General features: G+C 35.6%; 1 protein-coding gene across 14 annotated transcripts in view; it reads right to left on the minus strand.

The window, feature by feature from the left end:
• The window catches only part of LOC123769796 (fibrillin-2), a 70,122-nt gene that overhangs the window by 30,696 nt on the left and 18,433 nt on the right, over positions 1-20,993 (minus strand). For 9 of the 14 annotated variants that reach the window (XM_069301276.1, XM_069301283.1, XM_069301277.1 and 6 more), the window contains 15 exons: positions 19,944-20,159; positions 19,015-19,155; positions 17,834-17,951; positions 17,399-17,631; positions 16,818-16,949; positions 15,039-15,182; positions 14,371-14,505; positions 13,888-14,019; positions 12,912-13,055; positions 11,526-11,669; positions 9,745-9,891; positions 8,045-8,197; positions 7,055-7,218; positions 5,824-5,902; positions 1,821-2,054 (listed from right to left, as the gene is read on the minus strand). In XM_069301276.1, coding sequence (XP_069157377.1) covers positions 1,821-2,054; positions 5,824-5,902; positions 7,055-7,218; positions 8,045-8,197; positions 9,745-9,891; positions 11,526-11,669; positions 12,912-13,055; positions 13,888-14,019; positions 14,371-14,505; positions 15,039-15,182; positions 16,818-16,949; positions 17,399-17,631; positions 17,834-17,951; positions 19,015-19,155; positions 19,944-20,159 — 2,316 coding nt within the window. The remainder of the gene's footprint in view (positions 1-1,820; positions 2,055-5,823; positions 5,903-7,054; positions 7,219-8,044; positions 8,198-9,744; positions 9,892-11,525; positions 11,670-12,911; positions 13,056-13,887; positions 14,020-14,370; positions 14,506-15,038; positions 15,183-16,817; positions 16,950-17,398; positions 17,632-17,833; positions 17,952-19,014; positions 19,156-19,943; positions 20,160-20,993) is intronic. The other 5 variants (XM_069301284.1, XM_045761070.2, XM_045761078.2 and 2 more) reach the window with 3 other exon arrangements.

Here is a 20,993-nt window from a genome sequence, read left to right on the forward strand (position 1 = left end):
CAATTCACTTGGGCTCGTCAGTATACAGTAGTGACACCCATACTTCTTTCGGGGTCGAAATTTTACTCCGATGATCCAAGTGGTTGGGTACCATTCTTCACTCTATCCTCATTTCAGCTCCAAGTGCTATATAGTCATACTGGCTTAGCCAGTATACACCTCCAAAGAATACCTGATCAACCAAGCTGTGATGTATACATTAGGTTGCAGCAGCCACGTCCATCAGCCTGGTTGACCAGACAATCAACCAGGAGGCCTGGTCAGAGACCGGGCTATGAAGATATTGATTCCCAAAATCAACACAAAGTAAGGTAATACTGTATAGCACTTTCTCCTTGTAATTACCTGACTTTTCCTTTTTCCTCATAATTACTTGAACTGATGTTTTTCCACATAATTTCCTTACCTCTCTCCTCATAGTTACTGTGCATATTTAGTTCATAGATGATGATGTTACTCAATTCATATTTCTTTATAAATTTTCTTCAGAATGCCAACTTTATACAATATTGTAAGTTAAATAAGTAATTATCGCAAGGCAGCGGCAAGCCAGGAAACACAATTTAGCTCTGCTTGTATCATGGAACATTATATAAATTCAGATATCATTTCAAATTCAGAATTCAGATTTCCCCATGAGGTCAAAACTATTGACCCTCCCCTGAAGGAAGGCCTGACAGCTGACTGGACAGTGCTTCGGATTCGTAGTTCTGAGGTCCCAGGTGGAGGCAGAAACAAATGGGCAGAGTTTCTTTCACCTTTATGCTCCTGTTACCTAGCAGTAAATAGGTACCTTGGAGTTAAGACAGCTGCTACGAGCTGCTTCTTGGAGAAGGGGAGGGGGGGTGATGCTAAGTCCCAAAATCACTTCAAGATAACCTCCCCAACATACAATTCCGCAACAGTTGACTAACTCCCAGGTACATATTTACTGCTCAGTAAACTGAGGCATTAATTAAAAGGAAACATGCCAAACATTCTGTCTCCCCGTGGGATTCTTGGTTGCGATTATTGAATGAACCCTAGTGTACTACTGAGACCCTTATATATACAAGTAGGTGAAAAGGATTGTTTGAAAGTACAGGTACTGTACATATTTTGATGATTAACTGGTACAGTACATTCTCACGAAGCCACTAATATGTAGTCAATGCTGAATGATTTCTCATAAGAAATGATATGGGCAACATGGAAGCCAGGCCTCCAACAGTGGCACAGACCAGGACAGTAAACATTGCAACTATGGTGATACTGGCCACTCATCTTGCCGTATATTTACAAATATAATGTTTTGAAATTGGTTTGATTTAGAAGTGGGCTTATAGAATTTTGATACAGAGATACTTCTGTTGGATCTGCAATTAAAAAAATTCAAATTCAAATTCAAATGTTTATAGGGCAATAATGATAACAATTATGAGAAACATTATATGCCATACCTTACTCTTTATAATGAATGGTAAATCCCATCACTGTGGACATGAAACTTGTACTGTACCTAAGCTTATTGATGTTTCCCTAGGACAAGTATTGTTCCCTTTCCCACGATGCAAGCTTCAACAGTTGACTAACTCCCAGGTACCTATTTACTGTTGGGTGAATAACGGCATCACGTGAAAGAAAAAATGAGCCAAACAATTTCTCAGTGATCAAACTTAGGATCCTAGATTGTGAATCGAGTATGTCAAGTATTACATTACAGGACCCAAGTCCCTTCCCACCCCATGAAAGTGCAAATGGGGGTCATGTGTTTATGATTATCAAGAAAATGTACTGTAATTTAGGAAAAAAATTTAACAATGCAAAATGTTGCAACTTACCTACACATTCATTAAATACAATATCATGCAACATGCCAGGTGGGCATGCGATGCCAGGATGAGGAGGCAAGGGAGGAGGTGGAGGTATGTTGAAGCTAGCAGGAGTAGAAGCAGCTACAATGTCATCATTAACTGGATTAGGCTTAGGAGCACACCAATAGTCACCCATAGAGTTGACACAAGTCTCCAAGAGATTGTTGCATAAATCCCGACCCTCTTCACATTCATTTATGTCTGTGAGAAGAGTGGTGTGAAGTAATTGGCAAATCAAAGAGAATGGATCATGTCACATTGAAAATATATTTTAGCTCTAAGCATTACAGTATATAGAGAATGAAGCACGTCATATTGTTAGTACTGTATTATAGTATACGAGAATGCATAACAATAAGGTCTTGCATGCTTATACCAAGCTATGTATATTTGTATTGCAATCAGCATAAGTTGTCCAAGAAGTATATTAGTAAGGGCTAAAGCTGTTTAAAAGTATCTCAAATTTAAATATATTATTTTTAAGTTATGCCTGAGGACACTGTATGCATCTAGTGGCTTTATATAATAAACAAATACTTTATCCACTATGTAACCACTTTAACTTTACACATGTACTGTTAGACATGTAACCATATTGATATTTAGCACAAAGCTTCATACTGTAAATCATCATTTTTTTACGTGTTTGCAGTACAGTATCATGAGTATTTGGGCAGCACATTCTCACGATGTGAAAAAGTCGAAATATGCAAGTTTCTACCATAACAGAATATACATATTTACACCAGCCTGCCAATATTATTATTATTACTATTATTATTATTATTATTATTATTATTATTATTATTATTATTATTATTTAATTGACAAACAGTTTTAATATTCCATTGAAAAAATCATTATTCAATATGAATGAATTACATTCTTAAATCCTAACATGCCGCTACAGATACACATGCATGTTCCCACACGCGCCAAAAAATCCAATAAACACTTTTTCTTTGTAGAATGATTAAACATTATCAAAAGATTTGGAGCAAAGTATTTTTATCTAACAATCAAGCCTCTCACACTTAAGGTGTTCACCAAGGAAACAAGCATATGACTTGAACAAGCATATGACACCACGGAGACCACCAGTCTCCGTGTTGTAGTGGTAAGACACTCGCCTGGCGTTCCACGAGCGCTTTGTCATGGGTTCATATCCTGGCCAGGGAGGATTTACTGGGCGCAAATCCTTAACTGTAACCTGTTTAACTCAACAGTAAAATGGGTACTTAGGTTGTAAAAATGATTCTTCGCGGCGAGGATCATATTCCAGGGACATGCTCCGAAACGCTATGCGTACTAGTGGCTGTACAAGAATGTAACAACTCTTGTATATATCTCAAAAAAAAGTTCTAACGACGTATAAATACATGAAGGTGAAGGAAAGACCCAATATATGTATAAATATATTAAAGTCCAAATTTTTTAATGTACAGTAACCTATATTCTTTCTCAAGGTACTGTATACTGTTCATGAATGTACATACATGAATGTTCTGAACATATAGTATACAATACAGAACCTTGAGAAAGGATGTAGGTTACATCCAAAAATTTGTTTTTTAATACATATATTGGGCCTTTGCTTCACCTTCATTCAAGCACTATGGCATTGTAGTAAATTTATCTATAAATGCATTGTAAATTAAATTTTTCTGGACTAATTAGCATAGATAGGTTTACATATTAACTGCTTGTCTCATTACAAGAATAGACTGCACAAATATTCTTATGGTACAGTACTACTACTACCACATGTAAAATAATTAAAATATTACTTATAAAGCTTTGTGCTAAATATCATTATGGTTACATATCCAAAATGATGCATACCATAATTTCTGGCATATATGACTGCACAACGATATTTTGTGGGAAAACACTTTCAGCATGTTTCATCATACATTTATTGAAAGGGATTTTCAAGTGGTGTTGTAGGGTAGAATATGTGCTTCTGTTCATACAAATACAATATATACTAGGTTGGCGGTCCCAGAAATGTGTGTCCTAATCTGCCAGCAAATATGGAAACGTGTGGAGATGTTTTAATAATAAGTTTAAAGAATATACTAAATTTAGAATAAGGCAAAGATGCGTGCAGTAAAACTTCTTGAGAAGTAATCGTATGAAGTCTTAACCACTGCACTGCACCAAACGACAAATGGTACTTTGAGAGTTAGTCTTTTTTTTTTAATTAGGCTATACTGTATTATAATGTTTTTTAATGTTTTCATCACTCTTTGTGTTTTGAAATGAAAATAGTTGAGTTTGGAAACACTTTGACATTAACTTTACCTGAACATTTATAAAAACAAAAATATATCCTTAGTAATTGCACTATGAAGTTTTTGCCAAATATAGGTGCGCAGTGCAGGGGTTAAAATAGAGAAGAAAGTCTTCCATTCCATGAAAAGTAATAAGAATTTTGATTATTTATAAACTTAAGAGAGCAGATCAACTACATACCAACTTTCATTTAATACAGGGTACAGTATTAAACTTATTATAAATATAGTACTGTACTGAGAGTAATAGAAATATAAAAAACAGATTTATATAGTTCACCCAAATTTCAATGAATTTAAAATAATTTACACTTTCAAAAATACTCGAGTAGCCATCCTTGCTTAAAAAAAACAAAAAAAAACAATGTGGTGGTGGATATATACAGGTTTAGTCGATACATACCACATAAAAAACAAACTACGAGGACCTTAGACTAAATAACAAATGCGGTAATAAATGCAAGCTGTCACACAAATCGTATTAGACTATTCTTTAAACAGAGTAAACAAATCAATTAAATAACCCACAGACAATGATGAAAAACTCTTTAAATGTTCGAACAATGAAATTACACGACAAAGATTTTCTCAAAGATATATCATAAAGATATATCACTTATAGTTACATCCCTCACAGATATATCATTCATAGATATCATGAAGATGTATACCTCAGCAACAATCAAGTGAACATGAAAAGCAATGTTCTGAGCTGTATCAGTTGACAGCAATATCGTCAAGGCAATATCTGCTGCGTATACAGCACTGGGGAACACAAACATTGGAGCCTCAGAGAGAGAGAGAGCTATACAGTACACTAATTATAAAGGTAAAATAAGACAAAACCATAAGGCATCTCACTAATGCGGATATCTAACCATTTATCAATAATAATAGCACAAAAAATATAAATAAAAGTTAGCAATTTACATAGATTAATAATCAATAAAATATATTTGCATTTCTGAAACAAATTCTTGTTAAAACACTTAAAACAAATATTTATACAGAAATGACAAAATAATGAATTCTCACCAAGCATAACATACTGAACAATTGTTATGAGATGACAGCTTAGGAATACATGTATGTAATCAAAATGACGAGAGCATAAATAATCATAGCAGTAAAATGTGGTCATTTGATTACAGTGCAACTAACATTTGCATTAGTCTCTGCAAGAGAGAGCAGGTGGATACAGGATTGCAATTTTTCAGCTACCAAGAGTGGAAAGGTTGATTTATGAGAGAACTATTTATATTCATATGAATTTAGTGAGGAAGCAGGATAAGGAAGATAAATATATAACCCAACCCACACACAAGATATGAAAGTGTCGATGTTCTGGTCCGTTCTGGACCTTAATCAATGAATGTCATGACTTGGCAAGGATCCAGAACTGACCGAAACGTCGTCAATTCCTTTCATGTGTGGGATGGGCTGGGATATTTGTTTTCAGCCACATTGTTGTGACTCATTCTCAGCAAAAGGATGGGAATTAAAGTATTATTGATAAAACAAATGATCAATTCAAGTTTACATTCATCAATTGTTATTATAGTACTGTATATGTTAAAAGTTTGCAATTTGTAAAGCCTTTTTAACACTATTAGTTATCACAAGTACAAAGTTTAGGATCAAAATTAAGAACAATAAATGATAAAGAGCAGACATACCCATACAACTATGACGACGTCGATTGTAGCGATAACCATCTTGACAGCGGCCACGCTTACTGCTGCTTCCACCTGGCCTCTGTTGGGCGTTAAACACACTCAACAATTCTCTGTACCCCATATTGTGTACAGAATTGATATCTTAATTAGAAATAAAGAATACACACGACTACTATGTTTAGTGCTCTTTCAGATAACAGAAAATATTATTCGATTATTCTCCTTCCAATATACGCTACCCATTCACTAATTCGGACCTTGGTGCCTTGAATCTCGGTAACTCGGCCAAAATCATGACATCAGAAATCTAAATTAGGTGACTTAGTTGTTGGGTTACTGAACAACATCCTGTGACCTATGCTGACTATGCACAAATACGCTGGAACAAGGCATCAATAAAAATTACAACAAATATTATAGACAATTTTACAAATGTGTATAAAGGCTGTAGGTTGTACTGTATTTTCCTTATAAAATTAATTATTTTTGCATCTGGCAGGTCATGTACTCTACTACAGCTGAACCACTCCATTCACCGAGCACTAACCGAGAAATGTGCTTCTGCACTCACACGAGAAACGTCAAAGTGACACCCCATAACTGAAGGATTTTCTTTATTTCAAGGGAGAAAAATGTCAGAAAATTTTTCACTAACAAGATGTCAAAATGTCTTGGGTAGTAAAAGGAAGCAACTTCCTCTTATCGATTAATTATACAGTATCTTAAAGTTGGGAAACTTTGTAAGAATGACTGTGCTATCGAGTGTGTTGAAAGAATATAGGATGAACACGAGCACCACATTAGATATTTGGAAAAAAATTTAAAAATACATGTACTGTAAAGAACAATACAGCATTATATTCATATATATATATATATATTCATATATTATATATATATATATATATATATATATATACATATACATACATACATATACTATATTTGTGTATAGTTAGCATATACTGTATGTATATATACATACATATCTATACATACATATATACAAACACACACATTATACATCATAATGATAATTTGAGTAAATAATATTTTACAAACATATATTATATATAATACATCAAGTTTTGTTATTATCCCAAGACTTCCAAAAATACTTAAAAGGAGCATGCAGCTTGTGTGGCATGAAAATCCAGGTTTCCAAATTAAAAGTACTGTACTGTACTGCGAATCATGCACTGAAACGTAGGGTATTTATTTGCTTCGATACCTTAGCCACCACAACATCGTAATCTTCCCCATCACTTTCCTCTCTGGTATATGCGGTGCTATTAAGAACATCAACTCGTAGCTCACAGACATAGTCGCCACGTCGGTTGATGCACGTCTCTAGTGATGAACAGCCATGGATTCCCTCCACACACTCGTTTACATCTTCACGGTGAAGGAAACAACACATCAGGTGGCATAATTTGCAACTGCCCATTTAGTGAAAGCTATGTTTAACAACAGTAGTCCAAAAACAACAGTTAGCAAAAAGCTAGCACTAGAGTCTTTCTCAGAGTTACAGACTTGTTAAAACGGCAACAAAATGAACAGTAATACAATGTACAGTATATTGAACTTTTTCTGCAATGATACTGCACAGTAAAATTCCAAATGCTGGAATGTCAATTTCTATCAAGAGATTAAGGGTCATAACATCCCTAGCTCAGCTCATTATATTTTGTCCTTTGAACATGATCTACCAAATGCTTTACATCCTGGTCCCCAAATTGCGACTTGGTGCACAGGGGCAAATAGAAAACTATACATTTTGGCAAAAGCAAATCCAATTTTTATAGTTTAATTTTCTTCAGAACAATATTTTTATCATGCAGTTGCATTAAGTGTTTTACCCCTATGCACTATAATTCATCAAAATATTTCCAAAATGATAAATGCTTAGCCCTTGAAATGCTCATACCATCCTTAGATGTTAGACCCCATTCTGAAATATTTTAAATACTTTGCAACATTTGAAACTCCTGCTGGTACACAGTGTTACCAATTGGCATTCGAGGCCTTCAGTAAACATCTGCCATCTTAAAAAGTGACAACATTTTTTTAGACATTATTCCTTTGCTCAGGGTATGGATTTTAACAATACAGGAATACAAAAACCTTGTTTTAAATATTATTGTTCTGTGTGTATGTCTAATTTTAATCCTTGCACAATCCAAGGGATAAGCATTTTTTCTAAAATCAAATATTAACTAACCCACGCAGACTCTAGCAGTCACGTTGAAGGTGAATCCAGGATGGCAGGTCTGAGTGACAGTGTCCCGAGTTTGACACTGATACGACCCAAGAGTGTTGACGCAGTCCTGGCCATCCTCACAGTCATCGAGGTTTTCACGGCACTCATCGATATCTTTGTTAATATGGTGGTAGTGGAGGAAGAACTTGAGGTACCATAATGAAGGAATGCATCTGGGATTTTAGCATGCAGGTCCCCGTAATCTTATGAGCACTTACAGAACCTTCAAGTTCCCAGAGTTTTTTATAAATATTAAGTGCTGTACAGTGAGAATACAAGAATGTGATATATGAGGAAATACTGAAGCAGTAAGATGAGATTGAACTCTTGTCCTTTAACTCCTCACCGATGTGCATATTGCCTAAAGAGGTCAGGAATGAGAGCTCGATCTCTTTGTACTAGTAAAATATTTTCTCATTTGGTACATTACTGAAAGTACATGCAACATTCTTTGAATTTGGCACACAGATATGAAATGTAAACATAATTCTGTAATTACATTGTTAATACATTGTATAACAAAGTAGTAAAAGAGAAATGCAATACTGTATCATTAAACTTAAAGAGAAAATCCGTTGGAGCCGTGATGAGGGTTCGAACCTTTGTGGTGGGAGTTCCCACGCACACGTGCTAGCGATTAGACCCCAACTTGGTTAAGGATTGCAACCTGAAGTGCTACTGAACACACACACAAGGATTTCCTGAGGCTTCTACTGAAGCCGAAACAGGATTTTCACACACTACCCACCATGCACTCTGGCTCTGCTTTCTAGGCTTGTTCTACCTCTGACACTCCTCTTTCAATACACAGAGAGTAATCACACTAATGTGACTGCACCAATGAGAAAATCCATAGACACCATGATGTTCAAGTTAAGGTGATTATCAGGAGAAAGCACTCAGCCAGTATGATTACATAGCACTTGGAAGGGTTATGAGAACAAGCAAATCAAGTAAGTAACTGTGATATGAAAACAGTGAAAAAACAGCTCCCAACCACTTGAACCACTTGAGATTGAATGTCAACCTGCAGGGACCTAGTCCATAGCTCTACTGACCAAAGTGGATGGTTGCTCTGAGGACAAGGAGCTGGGATAAGAGGTCAAGGAGATGAGATATGAAGATGGAGTGAAGAAATGGTGCCCAACCACTTGGACCAGTGGAATCAACACAAACCCAAAACGTTGTCACTGTTTCATATGTGTGAGGTGGGTTATTCATTATCCATTATTAAAACTAGTTAAAAGCATTTATAAATACATTAAATACAAATGAAACTTATTGCAACTTATTTGGAGGAAAGATGGCACTCACGCAAAAATAAAAATCTTATGGAACAGCTTTCAACTAACATGTACAATATAAACATATTTCGAGGGAAGCTATTTGCTGGATAGGCTATAACTATGGTAAGGCTAGAAAAGAAATAATATCCTATATTTGCATATTATATACAATTTAATATTAACCAAAATCCAAATCGACACATTTAAAAAAAAAAATGCTGTAACCCAGACATACAGAAGCATGAATATCACACTCAAACATTACATTAGCGATAAAACCAAACTACCTGTACATACAATACAAGCAACAACATTTTCAAAAAGCAATGAATTTCTTAACTAAAATATCTTGAGAAGTGTCCTTAGTGTACCTACCAACACAAGCACGTATTTTGTCGTTATATCTGAAGCCAAAGCCACACGTGGGCTGGCGATCAATACATCTGAAGCTGCCGACAGAGTTCACACACGTTTGGGTTGATGAATCGCAAGAATACACATTTTCTGCACATTCATCGATATCTGAGGGTGAAAACAGTCATAGTGGTATGTCTGACTATTGCTTAACATGCTTGAAACATATAATTATACACTAACTGTGAATTTAACTGGAATAAGAAATAGTCATAAGAGGGAAATTTTATTACTTTTAAATCATTGGAATACTGTATACAGAATGTATACAAACTACTGCCCTATTCATCATGCTCATCATTAAATTAATTTATCTGGGTGCCATAGAAGTACAGTAGGTTTAAAATTTAACATAAAAAACTAGCAGTATAAAAATAGTTTAATCAGCCTGTTCATGATTTGATAAGCATAAAATTTGAAATACAATAATATTGTTTAACCAAAAGTGTACAAATTTAGGTAACCCAATAGTCCAACCAAGCATCATTACTGCTGCACTTTTAAATTCATTATAGCATCAGAATTTTGACACTATAGTTGCAAAGTTTAATACATATTTGTCATAATTATTAATCATTCATGATTATCATTTGCATGACAGCATCCACTATGTAACTAAACAAAAGTTATGATGAATCCTTGATTCGTAAATACTGTAACTAAATATCGGATTAATGAATTTTATTTTTAATTACCCTCATCTTCTTCACTTTCACAGCTTACTGCTACCCTAAACTTTGAAAGACAGTGGGTGTCAGCTAGTCTATTTAGCACTGAGTATTTCATTATATACTGAATGTGTGCTTTATTTTTAAGATGTGTGACTGAGTGAATTAGTTCCATAAATTAGCCAGTTCCAATTGGACTTAAAAATACAATGCAATTGCAACACATTCAGTAAATACTGAACATTTGTTTTACACTAGTTTCAGCTGAAAATGAATTGGGTATAATCAGACGTGTATTATATATAAAAAACATAGTTATTAAGTGTGTATGATAATTCTCAATGATCAATACCATATAATATAGTGGAGAAAATTGAACTTACCTGCATTCTGCAGTGGAAGAGAGTGCTCCAACTTAACTTACTAACCCAATGACAAACAGATCATACAACAAGCTATAAAATGGCAATAGAGACATACACGTCTACTTAATGAATGTTCCCCATAAAAAGTATTTTAACACACTTGAGAGAAAACTAAACATATTTACATACAACATTTATAAGGAATACACTACACCTTACTTCACAAATCACCATGCAGGATCTGAAATGAATTACAACAGTTAAAAACATGAACACATTTCACTCAAAATGAAACAAACCGGCAAAAGAATTAATTACAGGTAAACATTTTTCTAAAATTTGTACTCTTCCTTTCCATAAAAACACACACACAGTATATCTTTAGCAAGACATAATGGACCAGTTGACTTTACGTGCTTTAAGAAGCACTTCCGTGAAAAATATCTGAAACAAGAAGAATAAAAGCAACTGCATAAGGCCTATTGGCCTATACTAGGCACCTCCTACTGGCCTATAATGTAAAATGTACTGATAAATCAGAATTGTACTAGTAAAGCCATATCAAATGAGCTCTTCCAAAACTACAATTACGTAAAACATTTTCATGATAAAATTACACAACAAAACATTTCATGAGCCTGAATATCAAATGGTAACTAGCATAAGAAAATCTAATTTAAAACACTGGTGATAAAAGACAAAGACGTACCCTTGCAACGTCTCTCGGGAGCATTGTACCTAAAGCCTTTCGTGCATAAACTGGGTGAACCTCTGCATTTAAACGTCCCATATTGATTATAGCAGCGCTCTCCTTCATGGCAGTTGTGGGTGCCTTCTGTACACTCATCTACATCTGGTATTGTAAAGTGACATGAAAAATAAGATTCATAATTACACATTACACAGCAGTAAAATTATACAACCTTTAAAAGGGTTTCAAAAACTTGATTAGTATTTTATAAAGCTACAGTATTTAAATCACATGACAATGTGAAATAAGACTCTCTAGGAAGCAACTCTGCCATATCCAACAGTCACAAACAGTTATGTACCGCGTACATTTACTTATAATTCTTGCAAGTTACCTTAACTCTCATATCCAATGTTCCAATGTTTACAAGAGCAAACTCTTCACCTCTCAATTTTTTACCTGCTTATTCCATACAACAAAACCTTGCAGAAATCCACAAAATCCTTACAAAAATTCTTAGGTAATGGCAATTTATACAAATTGTATGGAACAATGATCTAATTTACAATACACAGAGAAATTACATTAACATGATATATAAAAAAACAAGTCCACAGGAGCATTGATGAAGATTCGAACCTATGCACCAAATGTTCCCAGACGCGCTCTAGTCAACTGTACCACCACATGGTCAAAAGAATTGCAACCTGGAGTGCTACTGCACCCACAAGGGTCCCAAAACTTCCACTGAAGCCTAACCAGGGTTTCTGATTATTGATCTGATTTTCTTGTATGTAACTGGCTTTCCTACCAGGCATACTGATCTGTGATCATGTAATATAGGATATAAATCTTAATCTGACATTTAGTCTCAAATCACACGACATATCTGTTATCCTGTGATGTTTCCACCAGAAATTGAGCAATGCAGCAAACATGGCACTAATACACATTTGTATAGTAGCAATGTAGTATATAATTTTTATCACAACCAACCACTAACCATTTCAGAGACTCAATCTTTACGGTCACTGACCCACTATTCAACCACCTAAGGACCAAAACCAGTGAACAATACTAGGTTAAAATTAAATACATGATTATACCCCCATGGAGTTTACGAAATGTCAAGCCACAGAAAACTGCATAATACGAGGTGTAGTCTCGGGACTAAACCCAAGTGAAGTGTTACTATACAGAACTCATCATTCATTAATCTGATGTATTTGCTAAATTTTATATTTACTTTTAAAGGAGTTTGTGTGTGTAAAGGTGGACGTTAATCGAGTCAAGACTTCAACAGATGAATTCAGCCAAGATTGGGAGGCAACAGGTTTTTAAATGGATTGGAATTCAGCATGGAACGAATCAGTTCTGCCCATATACAATTTACTCTCAACTTACCGACACATCTGAGTGACTTTGGATCACGAGTGAAGCCTTCTGCACAGTCTGTGAGAGGTATACACCTGTAGCTGCCTTGAGTGTTGATACATTCCTCCTTCGGAATACGACACGTGTGCTCGCCAGTTTCACACTCATCCACATCTGTGATACACATGCACAACATCATTTAGGGCCTATGTATACTCGACATTAATCTATATTTGTTTAAACGTTATCATTGGGAATAACCACTCTTCAAGGTGTTGTTACATGTTCACTTAATTACCAATGTCAGGGATGGGAAGCATGCATTTAGGCTCATTGAGATCCCCCTAGGCCAACTTCAGAACTTTTCCAGGAAGCAACCCACAATAGTTGCATCTTGGACATTAGACTGCGTGTCTAGTGAGTACCATTGGTTGAAAGGGACGACGTGTCATACTAAACTATATGTAATGTTGGTCGCTTTCATCCATCAGTACCCATTGGGCAGTATCTATTGCTAAATGAACAGACTCATTAGGTGTAAGGAAACATTCCCAAAAGTCTTGTCCTGCCCAAGAACTGAACTTAGGACTAAGCCGATGAGACTGATATATTTGATATAATTTATAACTAATCTACATACAGTATGGTAGAAAAATATTACCAAAATTAAAAGACTAAATTTACATCACATTTAAAATTATAGCTTAAAATTGTTAATGTTTCCATAATGAATATATTTAAGGGTCCTGTAGTTCAGTGGTGTACATTTTTAGCTCACAAAGTTCCTGGGCTCATTTCCCACAGTTGGACAATGACTGTTGCACATAGTTTCCTTTCACCTGATGGCTCTGTTCACCTAGCAGTAAATGAGTTAGTTTGACAATTGTTATGGATTGCATCTTGGGAAAGGTCAGTAGTTGGTCTAGGATAAACCTTAATAAGCCTAAGTATAGGGTTTATGTCCCCAATAATGGGAATCCATACGATTATACAAAAAAAAGGTCACCTCTGCAACGTCCACGTGCATCCCGCTGGTAACCTGCAGTACAGTCAAGTGTTCTACATCTGTAACTGCCACGTGTGTTCACACAACGTTCTTGCTGGGTACATGGGGCCTCTTCAACACACTCATTGATATCTGAAACACGAACAAGTTACGTGAAAAGATTGTGGATGCCAAACCATCAGTAGTTTCCAAGTGTCATATGACAGTTCAGCACTGGGAAGACAGGACACCAAGAGTGTTGAAATAGGCTGGTACATAATGTCTTGCTTTTATTGTTATTAATGTAAATGCTTTGTTGAAGTATGTAAAAGCCTTACATACATGAGCTGTAAGGAGGTTTTCAAAATTAACCCCTCCCTTACAGCATAGCTCTCATCCTATAACTACACTTAGGTAATTACATATCAATTCTATTTTATTATTCAATAATCAGTTCACTAAATATAGAAATGACTAAATATCCAAGCTTTTAAAATTAATTACCTTCGCACTGCTTGCTTTGTTCATCTCTCCTGAAGCCCGGACTACATGGCGTAAGACGACGACATGTAAACGACCCATTGCTGTTGATACATTCTTCCTCAGGTCCACAGGGTGCAGACTCACATTCATCTATATCTTCTCAAATGATAAATTAAGATCAATGGAATGAGAACTTTTTTATAATATTTTCTTAATTATTGTACCATTGCAATATGATAAGCACAAGTGAACTGCACAAAGATGTTACTGGTATGAAAACTAAATATATCTAATGAAAACTCTGGCCAAGAAAATGTCCTATCACCTGAAAAAATGTTATGGATAAAAATTTCAGTAGCCACTTGTTACACTAATGAACTATATTAATTAAATGTTCGTAACTAAGATTCTCCATATTAGTCTCCAATCAGAAATTCTGTGACATGCTGATCTTTGAGTGATTTATTACTCGTGTATGGTATTTCACTATACAGGTGCTAAAACTCTTAAAAACTATATACAGTAAAGCTGAACAAGAATTACTAGTGTTTATAGACAAGACTGAATAAGAAAAATTACATATGCAGTACAATACTGTATTACAAATTAATACAAGTTTTATTAAAATCTAAAAAAAGTTGAAAAAAAAATTATATCTTAAATTTCCATATACTGTAATTCCTTCTCACCTATACACTGTCTGGGGTCATCCATGTTACGAGTAAAGCCCGGGTTGCATGGTTGAGGCTGGCAGGTGTGGCCCCCAAGGCTGTTGACACACTGCTCGAATCCTGCCTCACATTCATGAAGCCCTTCTTCACATTCGTCAATATCTGTCACAAAATAATGAAAAAGTAGTATCTGTTGTGACAAGCTGAATTTATCCTCCTCAGTTATGGATGTAGCCATAAGTGTATTTAAAACATTGGCCCTTACTCAACCCAGGACTATAAGCTTCTGTTACTTAACAGTATTCATGTCTAGACAGTTGAATGACACTCCAAATCTGCTATGCCCTATCACTTGCTGCTGCTCTCCTCTTTAACAACTGTTGTGCCTATTAAAACTGTAGGAGTGCAATTGTTTATACCTTAGGTAAACTAAAGTATCAAAAACAGTTTTGGACTCTTGTCCACATTGTTTGCATTCCATCTCAAATGCACAAGACTCCTGCTATTGTAAAATGTCACATTAACTACAATCAGTTAAGGGCAAGTTACAGAGATTGTGCAGGCAAAACTTATTATGTACAGTACCTTGTAACCCCAGGCAATTTCTATTTCCCCATCATCATCCAACAAGACAAAACTAGGATCCCTTATGGCACTGCTACATGAGATCAAACACATTTAGCTATCACACATGTTATCCACCCATGTATTTAATTACAGGGATGCAGATCATGCAGTGTTCCTGAATCATTATTTACTTAAGTATGATAGACTAGTCACCGATTTCTGGACACTGGTTTTGTAGGTTGCACTCGGAATTACACAAGCTCGGGGAGCTTGGGGAAGCCACCAGTGGGGCCCACCAGAAAAGTCATTTAAATGGCTACATCTAAATGGTTCTTAAGCCAGTCTCTCCATACTTGACTGTCACCAGAATGGATACAAATGTAACGGCAATAACTTTGTCCCCTATGCACCAAACAAGAAATACAACACAAGACTTAAAAACTACAAATACTAAGATATGAAGAGATACTGTAAGCCTATCGATAATAATAATAATACTGTATATTATTAGTAATAATAATAATAAACATGTAATACTAATAATAATAATAATAATAATAATAATAATAATAATAATAATAATAATAATAATAATAATAATAATAATAACAATAATAATAATTGCAAAGAAATCACAATAGGGTGATATATCAATGAAAATAAATTTGTACAATCATGGCAGAGTCAGTTAAGGCAGGTGTCTGGGATTCACCAGAACGTGGGTTCAAGTCATTCGAATACCTCAAAATAATTTTCAATAATAAATAATAATAATAATAATAATAATAATAATAATAATAATAATAATAATAATAATAATAATAAAAAGAATAAGAATAATTGAGCCACAAAGAGTAAGCTGATGATTCCAAGCCAGTGCAAACAGATTCACTACTGAGCAGTCCCTGTGATATAGTGGTTAAGACGCTCGCCTGGCATTTTGCGAGCACTTTGTCCTGGGTTTGTATCCTGGCCGGGGAGGATTTACTGGGCGACAATCCTTAAATGTAGCCTCTGTTTAACTCAACAGTAAAATGAGTACCTGGTTGTTAAACAATTTGGCATTCTGTAGATATGGCATAGTCACAGCCAAAAAGCAAAATAAGAAAATAATATTCATTATCAGTTACCATTGACTTATAACATTAGGTATCCCAACTAGACAAACCTAACACAAAGCATTATATTATTGGGAAATCAATTAAAATAAAAAATTTCCAATATTCTAACCTTGACATATATGAGTCTGAGAATCCCTCCGGTGTCCAGGGTCACATGGAAGCCAGGTGCATGTGTATGATCCATAGGAATTCAAACAACTCTGCTCTGGCTCACACACCGGAGATTGACATTCATCAATATCTAGAAAAAATCATACAATAAAAATGATGATCATGACAAGAAAATAATTTGGAGCAATATGTAGATTTGAACCAATGTTTAAGTGGCTCCTAGATGATTGTCTTAACCACAATAGGACAAATGGATTTTCTCACTGGCAGATTACACCATTGTGATTTTCTTGCATTAATAACAATAATAACAGTATTTTATTTACAAGATACTGCCAGTATCTAATGGATCTTGATCCTGAAGATATAGAGCTGCCTTATAGAATTAGTTCATGACACTGACCCTACATTATTGCCCTGGGGTGTTTCAACATCCCAAATAAACCCTTTCATAAAACCAAGATTACTTTCATAAGATTACTGAAAATAAATCAGTACTATAGGACCTATAATGGAAGTGAAAATTAAAACACCCTTAAAATAATGAACATATAAAAATTAACATTCATGTCCACCTACCTTCACAAAGCAAACTATTGAGATATCTCCCGAAGCCGGTGGGGCAGGAACTGGGCGGTTTACTAGTGGTTGTGGTTGTGGTTGTCGTCGTTGTTGTTGTAGATGTTGTGATTCTAGCACTCCTAGTCGGGGTAGGCGTGCAGACAAATGACCCCTCGGTGTTGGTGCATTGCTTTCCAAACTCACACGGTGTTTCAAGGCATTCGTTGATGTCTACACACACTGCAGCATCTCTTAAGAGGTACAAATTTGGAAGTGAAAGCCAAAATATATATAGTATAATATACCATACAGTATTTCCCTGCATATAAGATGCACTTATATACACAAAGTGACAGACCAAAAAATGGTATCCTATCCACCAGAAAATACAGTATTACAGAAGTGCTATGAATATTTCATATGAATGAAAAGTAAGATGATTAAAAGACTCACGTAGGATTATATCTGAAACCATCTTGGCATTCCACACGACACTCAAAGGCACCTTCCGTGTTAAAACATATTTGGCCAGGCAGGCAGTTTGTAATTCCCGCAGTACATTCGTCCACATCTGTAGAAAACAATGTATGCTTTGCATATTGGTGGCTTTATTAAATATGCATCCTCTGTAATACTTAATTATTCTTATTATTACTTATTATTATTTCATTATTTACACAATGAAATCACATTAATGTGATGTATCAAAGAGAACATAAGTAGGAGCCATGAACCGGCTCACTTGGTAAAGATGTAAAGAATAACCCAAGATTAAGAGAGGTCAGATGATAGACTTTACAGTATTTATTTATTTATTTATATACAAGAAGGTACAGTACATTGGATTTATGAGAGTACAGAGCATTGATGTTTTACATTCTCGTAAAGCCACTAGCACGCATAGCGTTTCGGGCAGGTCCTTAATCCAACATATAAATTTAAGTATTTGCTCACAAAATGACTCTCACGGACTCACAATAAAAGGAAGGAAATATGCAAGATATTAAATTAGCTGTTAGAAACTGTGTTTATTCAAAACCTGGAGTTTCCAACACTGCCACAGCCATAGTTTTGGAACAGAAAAGTTACACATGTCTGGAGATGGCCAAAAAATAAAAAATTCAAAAAGATATATTAGTCTGGGGGTATCAGTCAATTAGAGTTCAACCTACCAGGAACCACGAGCCAGAACCTGGCCATCTCAAAGGGAGGGTCCGGGGGCTACCCCTCCCAGGGATGGGGTGGGCTACGCGGACAAGCGGCGGCAGTGTATGACGTATGCTTGTTTGATTGTTTTCTTGGGTGTTCTGGGAGTTATGCCTCTGTTTGTTCTTCGGTTGCAATTTTCTTACCAAGTGGGGTTAGTTTTGTTATGTCTACCTTTCTGGGTGCCTAACCCCGGTCGATGGCAGACATGGAATGTCCTCCAACCACATGGGGGTTTCCATAGGCCATTACTCCATGTGCCTCTCTGAGGGGGGGGGGTCAAGTTCTGGCTCGTGGTTCCCGGTAGGCTGAACTCCAATTGATTGATGCCTCAGACTAATGTATCGCATATCAGTTCGATAGTGCCAGAGAGCCGATGGGGCTCCCCACATAAAATGACTATACTGTATATTAAATTTGTGCCTTACCTTTACATTCCCCTGTAGTAGGATCGGGAGCATATCCAGCAGAACAGCGACGACGTGGCCTACATAAATAGCCCCCGAGAGTGTTAATGCACCTTTCTGATACAGAGCAGTCATCTAGAGCCGTGTTACACTCGTCTATATCTGATGAAACATAAAACTGTAATGTTAATCACTCAAGCTGAAGTAAAAAATTTCACTCTTGAAGTATACTTTAGCTCTTGCATTGTGTAAGGGTTTCAGTGAGGCATTATCTGCATGTGCAAAGAAATATGGTATTGAAACAAGGTTTTTGTCTTTCTATATTCTTAAAAACCAAGCCTTGAGCATAGGAAAAAAAAATTGTCTTTTTAAAATTGAAGATGCTTGCTGGAGGCTTCAAATACAGTACCGATTTGGAATACTGTACAGTGTTCTAGCGGAAACTTCAAATGTTGCAAAATACTGTACCAAAAATATTATATGTTGTTATGCATAATATAAGGTTAAAGAGTTAAAAAAATTCACTATATTTAGTTTAGAGTACAATATTTTTAAGTACTATGAGTACTGTGTCTCTCAAACTTCATTAAATATTGCCATCTGTAGCACTTCTCAAATTTAATAACATGTTTTGAAATGAACAGAGTTGGGACATGTCTATTATATTACCCAGTAATTTGTTCCATAAATCAACAACTGTTTCCAAACCTGTATAATATTTACCAAGGTCTTTCTTAAATTTTAATCTATCTAATTTGTATCTGTTGGTTTGTATTCTATTGTACATTAATATATTAACACTTTATTAGCATCCTCCTTTTTTATTTTTCAAGTTAAACAAGAGGATGCATGAAATATAAAACTTCTAAAAATGATAACTTTAAGAGATTTAAGTGTTAAACAACCTTGAAACATTTAAAGATGTAAGTGCAGTATTACACTCAACTTACCAAGGCACCGACTAGTGTTAAAGTCAAATCCAAACCCTTCAGGACATTCCTGAACAGGAGTCTGAAAGGTAGCACGAGCCAAAATTTCAAATGAATTCCTTTCAGAATCAACTTCATTGATACTAGTGGGCTCACATCGATATTTGCCAATCTCATTGATGCATATCTCTTTACTCGAGTGGCAGGTATGCAGGTCTTCAACACATTCATCAACATCTGTATAAAGACATACTTGTTAAGTCATACTGAACTATTATACATGACTAGTGGCTTTATAAAATTCAAGTATTGAATATAATTTGGCACCTCTTTCTAATGTGCCTCAGTGGTTTCCTCATCTTAACTCAAGTACAGTGCCACCAAGCCTTAGACTAACATACTAGGCCTCAGAGGCCCTTCCAATGCCTACTTTGAGCCAGGATGCAAGAAAATATCCTCAGTAACAATGGGGGGAACATTTGACAAATTGCCAGTTTCGTGTCCTCTCAAGGCCATCAGAAAGATGGTGGTCCTCGGGTAAATCCAGGATCAGAATCTGGCTCACTCGACAAAACAAGAGAAACGGGATCAGGGATCAACCACAACAAAGGGGAAACTCCACCAGACAAGTATGGTCCAGGCTCTCACACTAGGCTACACAAGCCTGGTGTGTTGGGCTACGGCTTGGTTGTACCACTCAAGGCTCCCTCTCCAAAACTTACATTGTGTACATGCTACAGCTTTGCAACAAAACCAGTATGCTTTTTTAATATTATATGGTATACTGAGGATGAATGGGAAATTTAAAAAAATGTACATGTAGCAATTCTGCACTAATGCTTAATAATACAGAATCTAAGTCTGGGATGTACAGGTATTTATATTTAATGTATTTATATAAATAATTATGTAAACTAACTCGATAACTGTATAATTCAAAAGAAGAATAAGACGAAATTATGTCCCTGAAGAAATAATGGGGAACCTTTGACAAGCCACTGTCTTCCTGTTCCCATCAAGGCAACCTGTGATAGTGACTAGTAAATTCAAGTACATAAGGAAATGCCATAT

The sequence above is a fragment of the Procambarus clarkii genome, chromosome 45, assembly GCF_040958095.1.
Source record: "Procambarus clarkii isolate CNS0578487 chromosome 45, FALCON_Pclarkii_2.0, whole genome shotgun sequence".
NCBI lineage: Eukaryota > Metazoa > Arthropoda > Malacostraca > Decapoda > Cambaridae > Procambarus > Procambarus clarkii.